The 13,091-nt window shown below is 40.4% G+C and overlaps 1 protein-coding gene across 4 annotated transcripts in view; it reads left to right on the plus strand.

The window, feature by feature from the left end:
* LOC122184881 (elongin-A-like) overlaps nt 1-11,966 on the plus strand; it is a 58,162-nt gene extending 46,196 nt beyond the window's left edge. For 2 of the 4 annotated variants that reach the window (XM_042880224.1, XM_042880205.1), the window contains exons 2-11: nt 1,350-1,406; nt 3,352-3,464; nt 3,823-4,507; nt 5,821-5,920; nt 6,801-6,965; nt 7,542-7,639; nt 8,412-8,592; nt 8,916-9,039; nt 11,484-11,602; nt 11,741-11,966. In XM_042880224.1, coding sequence (XP_042736158.1) covers nt 1,350-1,406; nt 3,352-3,464; nt 3,823-4,507; nt 5,821-5,920; nt 6,801-6,965; nt 7,542-7,639; nt 8,412-8,592; nt 8,916-9,039; nt 11,484-11,602; nt 11,741-11,802 — 1,704 coding nt within the window. In that variant the 3' untranslated portion in view covers nt 11,803-11,966. The remainder of the gene's footprint in view (nt 1-1,349; nt 1,407-3,351; nt 3,465-3,822; nt 4,508-5,820; nt 5,921-6,800; nt 6,966-7,541; nt 7,640-8,411; nt 8,593-8,915; nt 9,040-11,483; nt 11,603-11,740) is intronic. The other 2 variants (XM_042880214.1, XM_042880234.1) reach the window with 1 other exon arrangement.
* The last annotated feature ends 1,125 nt before the right edge of the window (nt 11,967-13,091 follow it).

A 13,091-nucleotide genomic window follows, 5' to 3' on the forward strand; every position in this document is an offset into this window, starting at 1 on the left:
TCTCTTGAAGTTCTTCAGATTTCAGTAACTGTACTGCAGCACAGGTGTGTGAGAGGAAGAACTGCATGCCAGATACACTGATAGAGCCTCTGCACGACAAAGTTCAGTGATACTCTGCTTCCAGTGTACTCCAGGAATAGTGAGGTTTATCACAGAATCCTTAGAGTTGGAAGGGACCTCTGAAGGCCATTGAGTCCAACTCCCCTGCGATGAACAGGGAATCATTGTAGAGAAAAACAACCCTGTAATATAGCTTGTAACTTTTTCATAAACAGTGCTGCTCACTTATTTTTAATACCCTTTGCCTCCTGCTATTATTCGGAAGCAGTATCTAATCTGCTAAATGGCAGTTATTCTGGCATTTGTTACTTAAACCATCATTGCTATTACTGAAGTTCAAAAAGTTTTTGGATTATTATCTTTGCATTCCAGCAGGCTCCTGCCATTGCATTTAGAAGTGGTAATGATCTGAAAACCCAGATAATTGTTCCAGGCTTTGCTGGAGCCCTACAACATCCTGTAATTTCAGTAACACATTAATTTTGTCATTGCATAACACAGCTTCGTAGGTGTTTGTGAAGGATAAGGCAAATTGTGTGTACTCAAACACAAGACTCAGGTGTGCTGCTGACCCATCATCAAAGAAATTCATACTCTGTTTACAAATGGAACTTCTGTATTTCTTTTTTTAAAAAACCCTCTCAAAAGAAAATGGGCCATTTAGTATGTATTTGAAAAATACATTCCTACTTATAAAAACAAAAAAAGCAAACACACAACAGCAGCATTTAATCAAAACTACATGCTCTGCTGATGTGAAACAACAGCTGTTGTAGCTTGATTTGGTCTTATTAGCATACAAACAGCAGTTAAGGATTCAAAACCTGTTGTTTTTCACACTGAACGCCTTGGGGCTTGGTTCCTCTTGGCCTTGAATGGTGAAGGAGAGTGGAGGCTCCCTGCTTTCTGCAAGGTCCTGTTTCTCCATAGCGCAGCCTTTGAATGAGCTCTGTGTTGGAGCAGGGTCACTGACATAACAGGAGTGGGCCGTGTATGCAGCATGTGCTGCTGTGTTATTGATCTCTAATGTAATCGCTGTAGTACTAAGTTCATACTTATTGGATTTTCTGGTGTTACTGCAGTTTGGGGTATAGCAGAACAGCACTGGTTCACAGCACAGACTTCTTATATTGCACTCCTATACTACACATACGTGCTCACATTTTCCTGGATTTACTGGATGTTACTCAAGCTTTATTGTTTAAACACAGCAATGGGGATGAGGAAAAGCAGGACAGGATTTACAGTCGTATGTCTAAATATAATAAAATTTGAATATTTCCTTCCAGATTCTGAAAGTACTTGAGCTACTACGGGATTTGGATATATCACTGGATATTCTAACAGTAAGTGACCAGTAATAACCTTACACAGTGAATGACTATGGAAAAGTTCAAAATTCAGGGATGTGCTGTCCCAGAAGCAGTGAGCAGTGTTACATCTTGTAGTTCTGACTCTTAGCCATTGTTCATTTAGAACTCTGTATAACAAGCTCTGGAGACTTCTCCAGAGACTGTGCAACTTGACAAATGCAGCATTGGAGCAGCAATGTTAGTACTGAGCAGATCTGAATGTCTAGAGGAAGCTTTGCTATTTAAGGCTGGTTTCCTTTTGCTTTACAATTGCTTTCAGATCAGTGCTTAAGATGAAACAATTGTGGGTGATTGATTAGGTCAGTTGCCTAAATGTGTCTCTAACTAGCTGCCCTGGGTTAGCATCTTGCATTTAAAGAGCAGGTGTCCCAAGTTATAGTAATACTTCTCTTTTGTGTCCTTACCCAAACTACATCCTGTCAGGTTTTGCACTAGAAATTCTCACACTGGTTTAGGAAGCTCCTGGTTACTTTGGCAATATGTCTGTATGTTGGAAAGAGGAAAAATGTGTGTTATGAGAGAGCTCCTTGCAGAATAAGAGAAAAATATGGTAATTATTTGGCCAGCTTATTTAGGCAAAGGCATTCACCTGCCTAAGGGCAGATGGCTTCTGCTAGGATACAGCAATATTTTGGTATTTATTTTGGAAAATGAAGTAATCTTCATGTGAATTGTAAATTTTTTAAAATGACAAGGGACTTCCATAGGCAACTGATGTTTCCAGCATGCTTGCGTGCTACAGTGTGATAGACTGCGATGGAAGCCTTCAAGAGAAGTAGAGGAAAGAGTTATTAAACAATTGAAGGTCCCATGTATTTATTTAAAGCTCTTCTAGGAATGTAAATGCTGCACTGGCATGGTGCTGTGGTTTGACATGGCAGGTGGCTGAGCACCACACGAGTGTTCACTCACTTCTTCCCCTTCTTCCCAGTGGGATGGGACTAGTAGGTTGAGATGAAACAGTTTATGGAAACAGAGAAAAGGAAAAGGGGATAAATAATTGAGTGTATATATAAATAAAAATGTATAACTAATCTATCTATATATATAAATGTGTATATAACAAGTAATGCACAAGCAATTGCTCACCACCCCAACCGATGCCCAGCTAGCCCTCTGAGCAATGGGAGAGAGGTGAACTACCACCCTTCACAACTTATAGGAGCATCCCTTAACTAGTAAGCAAGAGCAGTACTAGATTGCTGTTGACTTAAATTCCAGAGTTTGCATGCATCTTAAAAGTGAGAGCTTATGAATCAGAGATAGCACAGGATTGAAAAATTCACCCGTGGTGACTATATAGCCAAAAAGTTTGCAGGATAGTTCTGCTCAGACAACATAGAACTCAGCAGAGCAAGATCTGAAGGCTCAACAATGATGTGAAAATAACTGAAGTATAGAACAGTGAACGTGGTGGATCTTAAATATCAAGGGTTTATTCTGTAGCTGTGACTGAGGTTACTCATATGAAGTCTGCTTCTCAGGCACCTCTGCCTTGTAATACTCCTTTCTGAGATTGTTTTTTGATTACAATACAGTGCTCATATGTGCTGTCTAATATGCTACACTGTACATATATAAGCCTGAAGAAGACCTGAATTGATTAAATTAGTTTACTTTAGCAGTATCCATTTTGTGGGCGTAAATGTTCAGACCAAGTGGAAGTTCTGATATACGTACATTTAACGGAGAAAAGTGGCTTTATGAACTAAGGCTGTTTTTTGTTCCCCATATTTGGTTGTAATTATATCCCTTGCTTTCAGTTCTGCTTGTAGTGCAGTGCCTGTGCTTATTTAGCTGCCATAAGACTACTGAGACTTCCATGCTAATATGGTTTGTAACAGTTTTAGAGGTGGTTTTACTTGGGATGCTCTCTGTGATTGGTTTCACTCATCTTTCTTGTTCTTTTCTCTAACAGGAAACTGGCATAGGCAAAACAGTTAACAGTTTTAGGAAACATGCCACTGCTGGAAATGCAGCTAAATCCCTGGTAAAGAAATGGAAAAAGCTCATTCCTCCAGAAAACAAAAGGTAGGTGTGAACTTGCTTTTTTTTTTTTGGAGGGGTTAATTATACTGCAGTGTAATTTAATACAATAGAACTTGGAGATCTTAGAAAAGTATTTGGAATGACAAGTATACATTGTGACAAACCCATAAACAGAATCACAGAAATGAATGTTACTTTTACAGAATAACTAGAGAACAAACCGGTGACTGCTTTGATCCATTAGCCAGTCAGCACTCAAACTTCAAGTCCTGTAAGAATTATGCCATGTGATGTGATTTAATGCTTTTGTTTTATTAAATAAAAAGGCTGTTTCTTCAAGGATTTAACATCTGCTTGGGGTATATGGGGTGTAATTCCCTTTGTGTTGCAATGGTCACAGAGAAAGAAAACAAAACATTGAAAAAGATGAGACAAAATCTTCAGTTTCCAAGGAAGGAGAGCCTTCAGAGAAGTCCAAAACATCTGTACCAGCCTCCCAAAGTTCCAGTAGCTCGTCTGTATCTAGAAAGTTGAACAAGCAGTGTAACTGTATTGAAGAAAAGCACCGAAATAGAGACTCTGAGTCTCAAAAAGACCGTGATAACAGAAGATGTCATGGCAGTGGTTCTAAACATGCTTTCCTGGAGACAAGTCCTCAAGCTAAAGAGAGTGACTGTAAAAAGAGAGCCTCCAAGGACAGGAGAGCTCCAGAAAAGCAGCGTTCCTGTATAGCTGGTAAAGACTCCTTCCCAAAGAAGGAGAAGCCTAAGGATGCTTCCAAACAGAGAGATGCTAAGATTGTGACGAAATTGAAAGAAAAACTTGCTGTGAGAAGCAAAGCCGAATTATCTGGTGATGAGGAATTTGAGCCCCCTACTATGTCTTTTGAATCTTACCTGAATTATGATCAGGTTACAAAAAAGAGAAAGAGGAAAGCTTGTTCTACAAGTGAACGTCCAGAGAAGTGCAGTAAACAGAAGAGCAGCTCATTACCACAAAAGACTTCAACGCTTTCTCATGCAAATGAGGGAGAAGAAAAAGTACAAAACTCTGAAGATGATCAGTCAGGAACTCCCAGCAAAAAGGTAAACCACTGTGCAATTGAGATGAAAGCAGACCAACTGCAGACAAATAAGTGTTCCAGCCTCTTTCAGTGAAATTCAGCTATGTTTATTTCAAGAACAGATTGTGTGGTTTTGACATAAATTGCATTGTATTGGCCAATATTTATGGGTAATTTGGGCAGAAAAGATTTGTTGTGTACTGACAGTTTTAATCAATTTGTCTCATTTTTCAGCTGTTTCCTATCTGGCAGTGGTCTTTGATCAATATCTGCTAGTCTGCTTTTTACCCACAGCTTCACTCTTGACTGGCTTAGTTTATGGTTGCAGCAGATGTTTGTGCGTGTCACAGCTGTTCTGTAAGAAGCTGCAGCTCTTTATTAGTTAGATCTGCATTGGGAACAAACAAACTTCTAATGCATTAAAGTAAACTAAGTAAACATGCTTTATGATTTAGGTCTTTTGTAAGAAGCTGCTTGTGCAGAGGGAATTCGAGGTCTCTTGGATCTCTTATCATGATTGTGATGTGAAAGCTTTGGGGGTTCTCTGTTTTGTGAAGGATCTGCAGTACAAATGTGACATCTTCTATGCCAATGGAGAAATATAGAGGCTTGTGCATGATACTCCAGCATAAGCTTGGGAATTGAGGGAAAGCTGAGCAAAGAATCTTGCTTTTGTTTTGAAAAGTTATTAAAGATAGCTGCAATAAAGTTTGGGGGGATGCAGCTTCTGGGTTCTAAGTGCCTGGCTTACAACCAGGAGATGCCCAAGACCTGATTTAGGGATTGTCCAAAATGGTGGATGTTGGTGGAAGCACGTACCAGATTCCTGAGCTTTTAAATCACCTTTTTAAGGGGTATATCCAGGAGGACTTCAGACTATGTGGCTTATCAAGCACAGTATTGGAGGCTAGGGAGTACCGGCTCTAAAGCCTGTTTTTTGCTTTTTTCTCCAGCGTGGCATTTAGCTTGCCTTTAAGCATCTAACCTGTTTTTGTCATCTTGCAGTTTTGTCTCGTTCACTGCATGCCTGTAACCTCAAGTAGCAATTTATCTGTAAGCCTGTTAGCTGAATACATTTGTTCCTTTCTTTAATTGCTGATTATGCACTGTCTGCAGATATCCCACTAAGTTCCTTCAGTGATGTAGTATGGGTGGTAGAGCATGGAAGTATATGCTGAAAAGCAATGCAGTGAGTGAATTTTAGTGCAGAGAAGCAGTAGTTTCGGTTACTGTAGGTAACTTTTGGTCTCACTTAATCTTTTTCTGTACTTTATTTTAAGCCTCAGTAAACCCATATTTGTAACAACAAAGCAATGTTTTCTTGACTGTGCACAGGCCAAGGTGGGATCACTCCAAGATCTTCTTAATACTCCACTGCCTAAATTTCTGCCAGGCATCCTAATCTCCTCTCCCCCATATGCTGCTGACTTTAAAGGTAAGTAGTGTGCAATGCTCAGAAATCTGAAACAGCACGCTTTTACATCTCTAGCTAGGGCTGTCTTCATCTCCTTTCCTAATAAGCTGTGTTAGCTCCTCTCTCTGTGATGAAGAACCACCTTTCTTTCAATTACTTTTCTGCGAAACTAGTTTTGAATCTGAAGGGAGATATAATGGCTTCCCTCCTACAGCTTTCTAGATGAAGAAATGCTGTAAAAGATTACCATGGAGGTACAGGAGATGTAGGTCAGGTAGTCGTTCTACAGCCTCCATTTATCTATCTTTGCTCCAGTCTATCTATGCCTTATCATGGGGGCATAGCCCTAGTAGGAATTGTCTTAGGGAAAAACCAGTTCTGTCTTCAGCAGAGGAGGTGGCTGCATCCTTACTTGTAGGTGACACAAAGAGCCAGTGGTTTCCCCTCACAGCTCCTGTGAGGTTTCAGTGAACTTCACATCCCTGTGGTCTTGAAGTATCATTGCTGTTACACCTTCTGGCTTGCCAGGGTCAATAGAATGTGATGCACTAGTGGCTTGAAGCCACCCAGATATCAATACAGCTCATGTAATTCTAAGCATCCAGATGCAAAAATTGATACAAGTTGTCCTGAGCTAAGTAACGTGAGCCTAATGTGAGTTTGTGCAGCACAAATTACACTTTGCATTACACTTTCAGCATAGTTGCTGTCTTGCTGTTAGATGTTAGTTGCTGTCATGAGGGCTCTGAACTACAACACAGGTACATTATATGTTACAAAACAAACATGAATATTTGTGTGTACTAACAGCCATTTTTCTGAAAGCTGGATAGTTAAAGCCTTGTAATGTGCCTGAAGGTAGAGGAAACCCTGGCTGATGTCTTCTTGGTGACTCCCCTAGAGCCTGTGGTGGAAGCACACCAGCAAGTCGGTGAGATAGTTCAATTCACAGGACGGAGACTGAACTCCAAGATGCAAGTCTACTCTGGCTCTAAACCAGTCTGTCTTTCAAAGATGCTTACACTGTATGAGCTGTGCATCCGTGTGCTTCAAAATAATATTGACTGTGAGTATTGTAAGAGCTTTGTAGCAGGCTGTGCTGAATGAGTATCTGATTTCTTTTCTGTCTCTGTGCCCAGGCTGGCCTTCTAGAAGATAGACGTCCCTCCCTACAGACAATGGCAGAGCAGACCAAAAGGCACTTATAAAACTGGATTTGTAATCATGTTGAAATGTAACTTTGTTTTGAAGGCTTAACTTCAAAGAAAAGATCTAATTGTTAGTTAAAATACGAGGTCCTGTAAAGCCAAAAAAACCCACAGCACCTGACTTCCCTTCACAATGTCTGTTTATGTAAACTAGAATGAGTGATCAAGAAGTCGTTCATTCTGTTATGTATGCAGAGAGGGGAGTGATGCCTATCAGTAAAGATGGGGCAGCAACTATTCCAGGATGCTTATTCCATCCTCATGTATTGCTGCCAGTCAGTTTGGGTCTGTTGAAGTCAAGTATTTTCATACTCTGACTTAAAAACTCATGTTCTTCTGTTTTTGCTACGATTTTATTTTTAAACTGCTTGGTAAGTGGTGCTACACACTGAGTAAAACACGCCAGCTATTCTGAGTGCTGTCCTCTGTTGTAGTGCTGCACGAAGTAGGAGGTGTTCCCTTTGAGATCCTCGAGCCTGTCCTAACACGTTGCACACCAGAGCAGTTGTTGCGAGTAGAGGAATGTAATCCGGTAAATTCTGCCTTGTTAATTTCAGGGAATCACAGAGGAGACTGGGCATCTGTCTGCCTTCCCTGCACCCCTTTTGTTAGAGGTTCTTCAATGGCTTACACTGTGTTTGTTTTTTTTTTTGTGCCTGATATACTTATTTCTTTCTTAACTATTAGGACTTAAAGCATTTGAGAGAATTATTACTGAAGTCTAAATGAAAGTCACTGTGGGTAATAAAAGTATTTTTATTTCCTGAAAATAAGAGGGGGAGGGGGGAAAAGCCAACAACAAAGACATAATATTTGGCAGGCACAGTAGGACCAAGTGTTTTCAGGTTTAAAAGCAGCAAAGATTGCAAAGCACATATGAACTGTCACCACAGGTACTTCCCAGTTTGCATGTGCTCGGTCTCTCATGTACAGTGCTAAGCTTTTGGCTCCGTGATGTGTTTGGACATAGGTGTTCTAAGTGTGTAGCACTCTGTGGTGCAACTTGGTCACTTCTCTGCGTGTCTGAAGTTGAGAGCTGGTATGGCCTGAGCCTGTGCTGGAAACACAAATGTAGTCTGAAAGCACAGCTCATTAACCCAGAGAGCCCTGCTGGAGCTACAGGATGTCTAAGCTGAAGGTGGCATCTCTCTATGGCACTCTATGTCATGCGAGAGCACATCTGGTGGGATCTGTTCTGCACTCCATCAGGTGATCTGGCTTTGTCTACAGTCTCAGCTAAGCAGGTATGCTTAGAAATGTTGCTTTAAAAATCTTGATTTAAAATACCTTGTGTTCAAACTAAGACGTTTACAGAAGAGTCTGACCACCTGTGGAAGAAACACTGCCAGAGGGATTTTAAAAATGAGAGCCTCCTGGAATATGAATGTTGGCGGGAAATGTACTTGAGACTCTCCAATGAGAGAGAAGAAAAGCTGAAGATGCTTACGAAAAACATTCTTTCAGCTCAGTCTGAGAAACCGAAAGGTAATATCTGTGGGCAGCTTTTCAGTTCTCAAAGCTCACTCTCTTCTGTTCTTGAGACTTACTATGTGAGACTTAGTGACATGTTTGCTCTAATCACTGATGCTGTATATCTAGGAGAAGGCATCAAGTAAGGATGCACACAAAATGAGTGCATGCATTGATACAGCATGTTAATGTGTAATATGTGCAGCACATTGTAGACAAGCCTGAGTTTACTGGTTAGACTTTTAGAAATTGGTGCACAGTCATATTCTTAACTGAGTTTTGAACATAGAAAATGGGGGGGGAAGTCACATTTCCTCTGCTGCTTGCTTCTGCATTAGGCCGGCAAGTAAAGATGGCTTATGTGACCAGTGCAGCAAAGCCACCCAGAAGCATTCGCCGACAGCAGGGAATCCATGGAACAGCAGGATCTGTCACCCAACTTCATGTCATAGATAAGTGGAAGTAAGTGTTCTGTACTGCGCTTTTAATTGGAGATGAGACATCTATGCCAGTACAAAAACTTGCTGGCAAAATGTTTTTGAAGTTATACATAGCTCTCTGTTCACTTCCTTAAGCAGCTTGTGGCTAGAAAATAACTCCCTTTTAAGTCTGGTCTGCTGCTCTGTTGTGTATGCGTTGTCATTGCATATTTCTGTGTGTTGCTGATGAATTCATCCTCCCAGCTGAAGAGTCAGTGGCCACTGTTTTTCTGTAGGTTACGTTAATGCTGCTTGACATCCTAGGGAGATCCCCAGTGCTGATGTTTTGTATTTGTAAACCTGCTTAGTAGTCTTGCATATTCTTCTATTAGCATAAGGTCCTGGAGTGATGGGGCTAACCAGAGAGAATCTCAACAGCCATTAACGCACTTGACTGGGCTTTTGCTCTGGAACAGACTGTCCAGTAGCAGCAGCTAACACTAATCTCTGGAGGAACAGGAAATTAGGATTCCTCAAATATTTCTGTTGTTTGTTTCTGACCTCTTAGTTCATGGCAGTTCTACAGCTAAAAAAGAGTTGTGGGGTTTGTCCTGCCATTTCTCCTGGCCTAATGATTTCCTCTTACACCCAAGAAAATGGCTGTAATAGGGAGATAAACCAGCTGTGGCACCAGCCTCAACTGCCTTCTCAACTACATGAAGACATTTTTTTGCTTTGATCTGCTCTTGTCCAAGAGGAAAAACATACCTGTATTCAGGCAGTGTGAATCTTGCGCTGTGGTCCCTTACTTTGCTGTGCCTGTGGCTGAGCATTGCACTCTCCCTTTTCTCCGTAGTGTCCGGGTGTCCCCATGCTGACAAAGCTGTTATGCAACTAGCTCTGTCAAAATGATCATTTCTGTGTGAAAACTGTTCTAATTGTTCTTGGTTACTCTGAATTTGCCAACAGTCATGCAGGCTGCTGAATATGTGAATGTAAAGTGACAACTGGGAATTGGGAGTATAAAACTTCAGCTGTTGCAAGGATAAGGCTTGCTCTAACTTACTATAACAGTGTCAGCAGAATTGCTTTCAGATAGCTTCTGTCCTTGTGCTGCAGGGCCTGTAGTCGTGCTGAGTAATTGTTTCTGTGCCTAAGACTCTGAACTAGATAAACAAACTGACCTAGGCTTACAGGGGAGAAAAACACCCAAAAACCAAACAACAAAAAAGCCACCTACAGAACACTGGGAAAGTATATAAGAACAAAGTCTGCTGATTTCAGGAACTTGATTTACTGAGCTGTCTGCCTTACTGTTTGAGATGGTGCTGACATGGGGCAGGAACAAAAGCCCACATGTATGAAATTATTAAAACAAGCTTTTATACCAAAGACGACCTTTTCACAGCTGTACCTTTGGGTGATTAAATTAGGAAGGTTCTTTCTAAATCCTGTTACCAGTGAGAAGATAGCCTGCCACCAATATAGTAGGTTAAAGCACTTTGAATGCAGTTTCTGCTTTCAGTGAACTTGTGGGAGGTTGTATCTGTGACAGATTAGCCTTCTGGTTTGGTGCTTCAGGTACAGTAATGTAAATGTCCTTTCTGCTCCAGCAACTAAACGATGTATTTGCATATCATAAACTAGGAGGATCTGCTGTTGTGTGAAAGAAGCTGTAAGTAGGGTTGCTGCTTTGCCTTTTTAAGAAGCATGAGTTTGTTTAGGCAAGATGTATTCACTTCTTTGAGCACGTTCTCTGAAAATCTTCCATCAGTTTTACTGTGTACGTCTGAAATCTTCACTTGCAGGAGCTATGAGGGCCATGAGGCAGGCATGCAGATCCCCAGCAGGCTGTTTGCATTTTGCCATGTGGTAGTTTAACTGGCAGCAGGCGTTAATGACTGGCCCTGAGGCATACAAGGCTGCCTGGATTGCTGACATGCTGGCAGCTAAATGCTGGGTTGGTTTAACTGTCCTGCACAGAGCTGATGCCTCCTGTGGTTACCTCAGGCCTTGTCCTGTTGACTGGTATATCTAACCTAACAGTTAGGGTTATTGTGCCTTTTTCTAGGCATTCCTAACTTAAAAACAACAACAAAGCACAGCTGAAAACTCACAGTGTCACTTTGCTCTTGTTTTCTGACAGAGAGCTAGTTCACTTGTTCAGAAAGACAAATAGGAAAGAATTGAATGTGGACCATCATGAGTTATCATGGTGTTGCTAAATATTTTGATCCATCATTGTCTGATCTTTTAAGGGTAAATAAGAGGCGTATCTAACAGAAAATCTATGCAAGGGTGTAAATGGGCTGGATGACCACTTGGGACTCCTAACCTGAGTTATCCCATGACTGTATATATAACCACACTACTGATGATGAAGCAAACTTGTTAAAACACTGCCAGCATTTTTCTCCAGATGAGACAAAGCCACTAGTAACTTAATTAAAATTTTATTTTATTTTTTTAATTTCCTGGCTTTAAAAGAAAAAGGTCTCCAGAAAGCAGAGATGGAAACAATAATTCATCAAATCTGAACTCTGCTAGCAGCAGTGGAAGCTCTAGCTCAAATGGAATGACTCAAGATGGAAAGAAGCCTATTAAAAGTAAGTGGAGAGATTATCAAAGTAATTGCTTTAACTAGCTGGCTATTCATATATGCTTAATATTATGCTACTATCACATAAATTACTTGTATTATGCTGTAATCCTTACTGGTCTCTCTTGTTTTCTTGTTATTGAAGAGATTGCACCGATCATGAAGAAAACTTTAAAAGCATTGAAGTGTAGAGCTGCACGGCGATAAAACGAGGATGTATATGGGAAGCTCATAGAAATGTCTGTATATTGTGCTACAGTTAATGGAAGTAAAATTAATGTTAATTTCCCAATTTACCTCTGCAAAAGTAGTTGTTGTGTGTTGCAGGAGCAAATGATTTGCAATAAAAAAGAAACCCTGGTCTCCTTTCATATTGCCACTTCCTTATCCATGAATGAGGAAGACTGAACTGAAATAAGGTCAGTGTTTGCTAGTAACAAATTGGTTCATATGGACTTCTATAGATTGTGTTTATCAGTTTTGTATGAATTTGAATAAGCTTTTGATGGAAGCACTCAAGCCATGGATATATTTTGCCGAGGTTAGTTAGCACAAGCATTTGAGAAAGGGAAACTTAATATATTTCATTACTTAGGACAGAAAATTGTGTTAGTTTTTTTTTTTTTTTTTAATGAACTTTAAAGGAGAGGTAGAAGAATGTCTTAAGTTTGAATTGCTTTTTTTTTTTTTTTTTTAAAGGAGGCTGTATATACTTCTGGGGCAAATAGGGTAGACTGCAACAGTGACTTAACGAAAAGCTGTTCACCATTCAGCAGTTGCTTCTAGTTGGGATGTTATTGGTATAAGTTATAAAAAAAAATACATATAATTCTCATTGTGTGATACTCTAAAGGTGCTAAGCCATGACAGTAGTCAGTATTTTGGGAACAAATTAGATGAGAGAGAAGCCAAGAACTTTGTCAGCTTGATGTTATGGTCATCTTGTTGGGATCTTATTGGCTTCAGAGTTTCTTTAAGTCTGGGCAGTCTGGTGAAAAGTTGTTTTTTACTCTGATCTGCTACTCTGACTCTGCTGTGAAGAGGCCTAACTCAAGACCTTGAGGAATGGGCCCTTTGTGTTCAGAGAGAAAAGATATGGGGTCTTAAATAGCTGTCCTCTTATGAGCTGCAAGCTGCTGCAGTTTGGGACTGATCTTTGAACGGACTTGCTTTTAGGAATGAGAATTCCTGGTTGCTGCTCTTAAAACAGTTTATTTGCATGAATTTAAAGTCCGATTTTTTGCCTTCGTGGCATGGCTTCCACATGATTGGAGGCTGACTGCAGTCACTAGATATAAGATAGTTTTGCTATTAACTTGGTTCTTCTGTAGGTCTTTGCATTCTGAGGCACATAGCAAGACTGTTGTGAAACTAGCAGCTGTCTCTTTCTCAGGAAACCTTGTGTGAGTTGCCTCAGCATCCTGTAACTTTTTTGATTTAAAAAAAGAAAAAAAGTACTGCTCCAACTGCATCTTATTGGTCTGATAAGGTGTGTG

The sequence above is a fragment of the Lagopus leucura genome, unplaced genomic scaffold, assembly GCF_019238085.1.
Source record: "Lagopus leucura isolate 7727_CA_CO unplaced genomic scaffold, USGS_WTPT01 Super-Scaffold_73, whole genome shotgun sequence".
NCBI classification, from domain to species: Eukaryota; Metazoa; Chordata; class Aves; order Galliformes; family Phasianidae; genus Lagopus; species Lagopus leucura.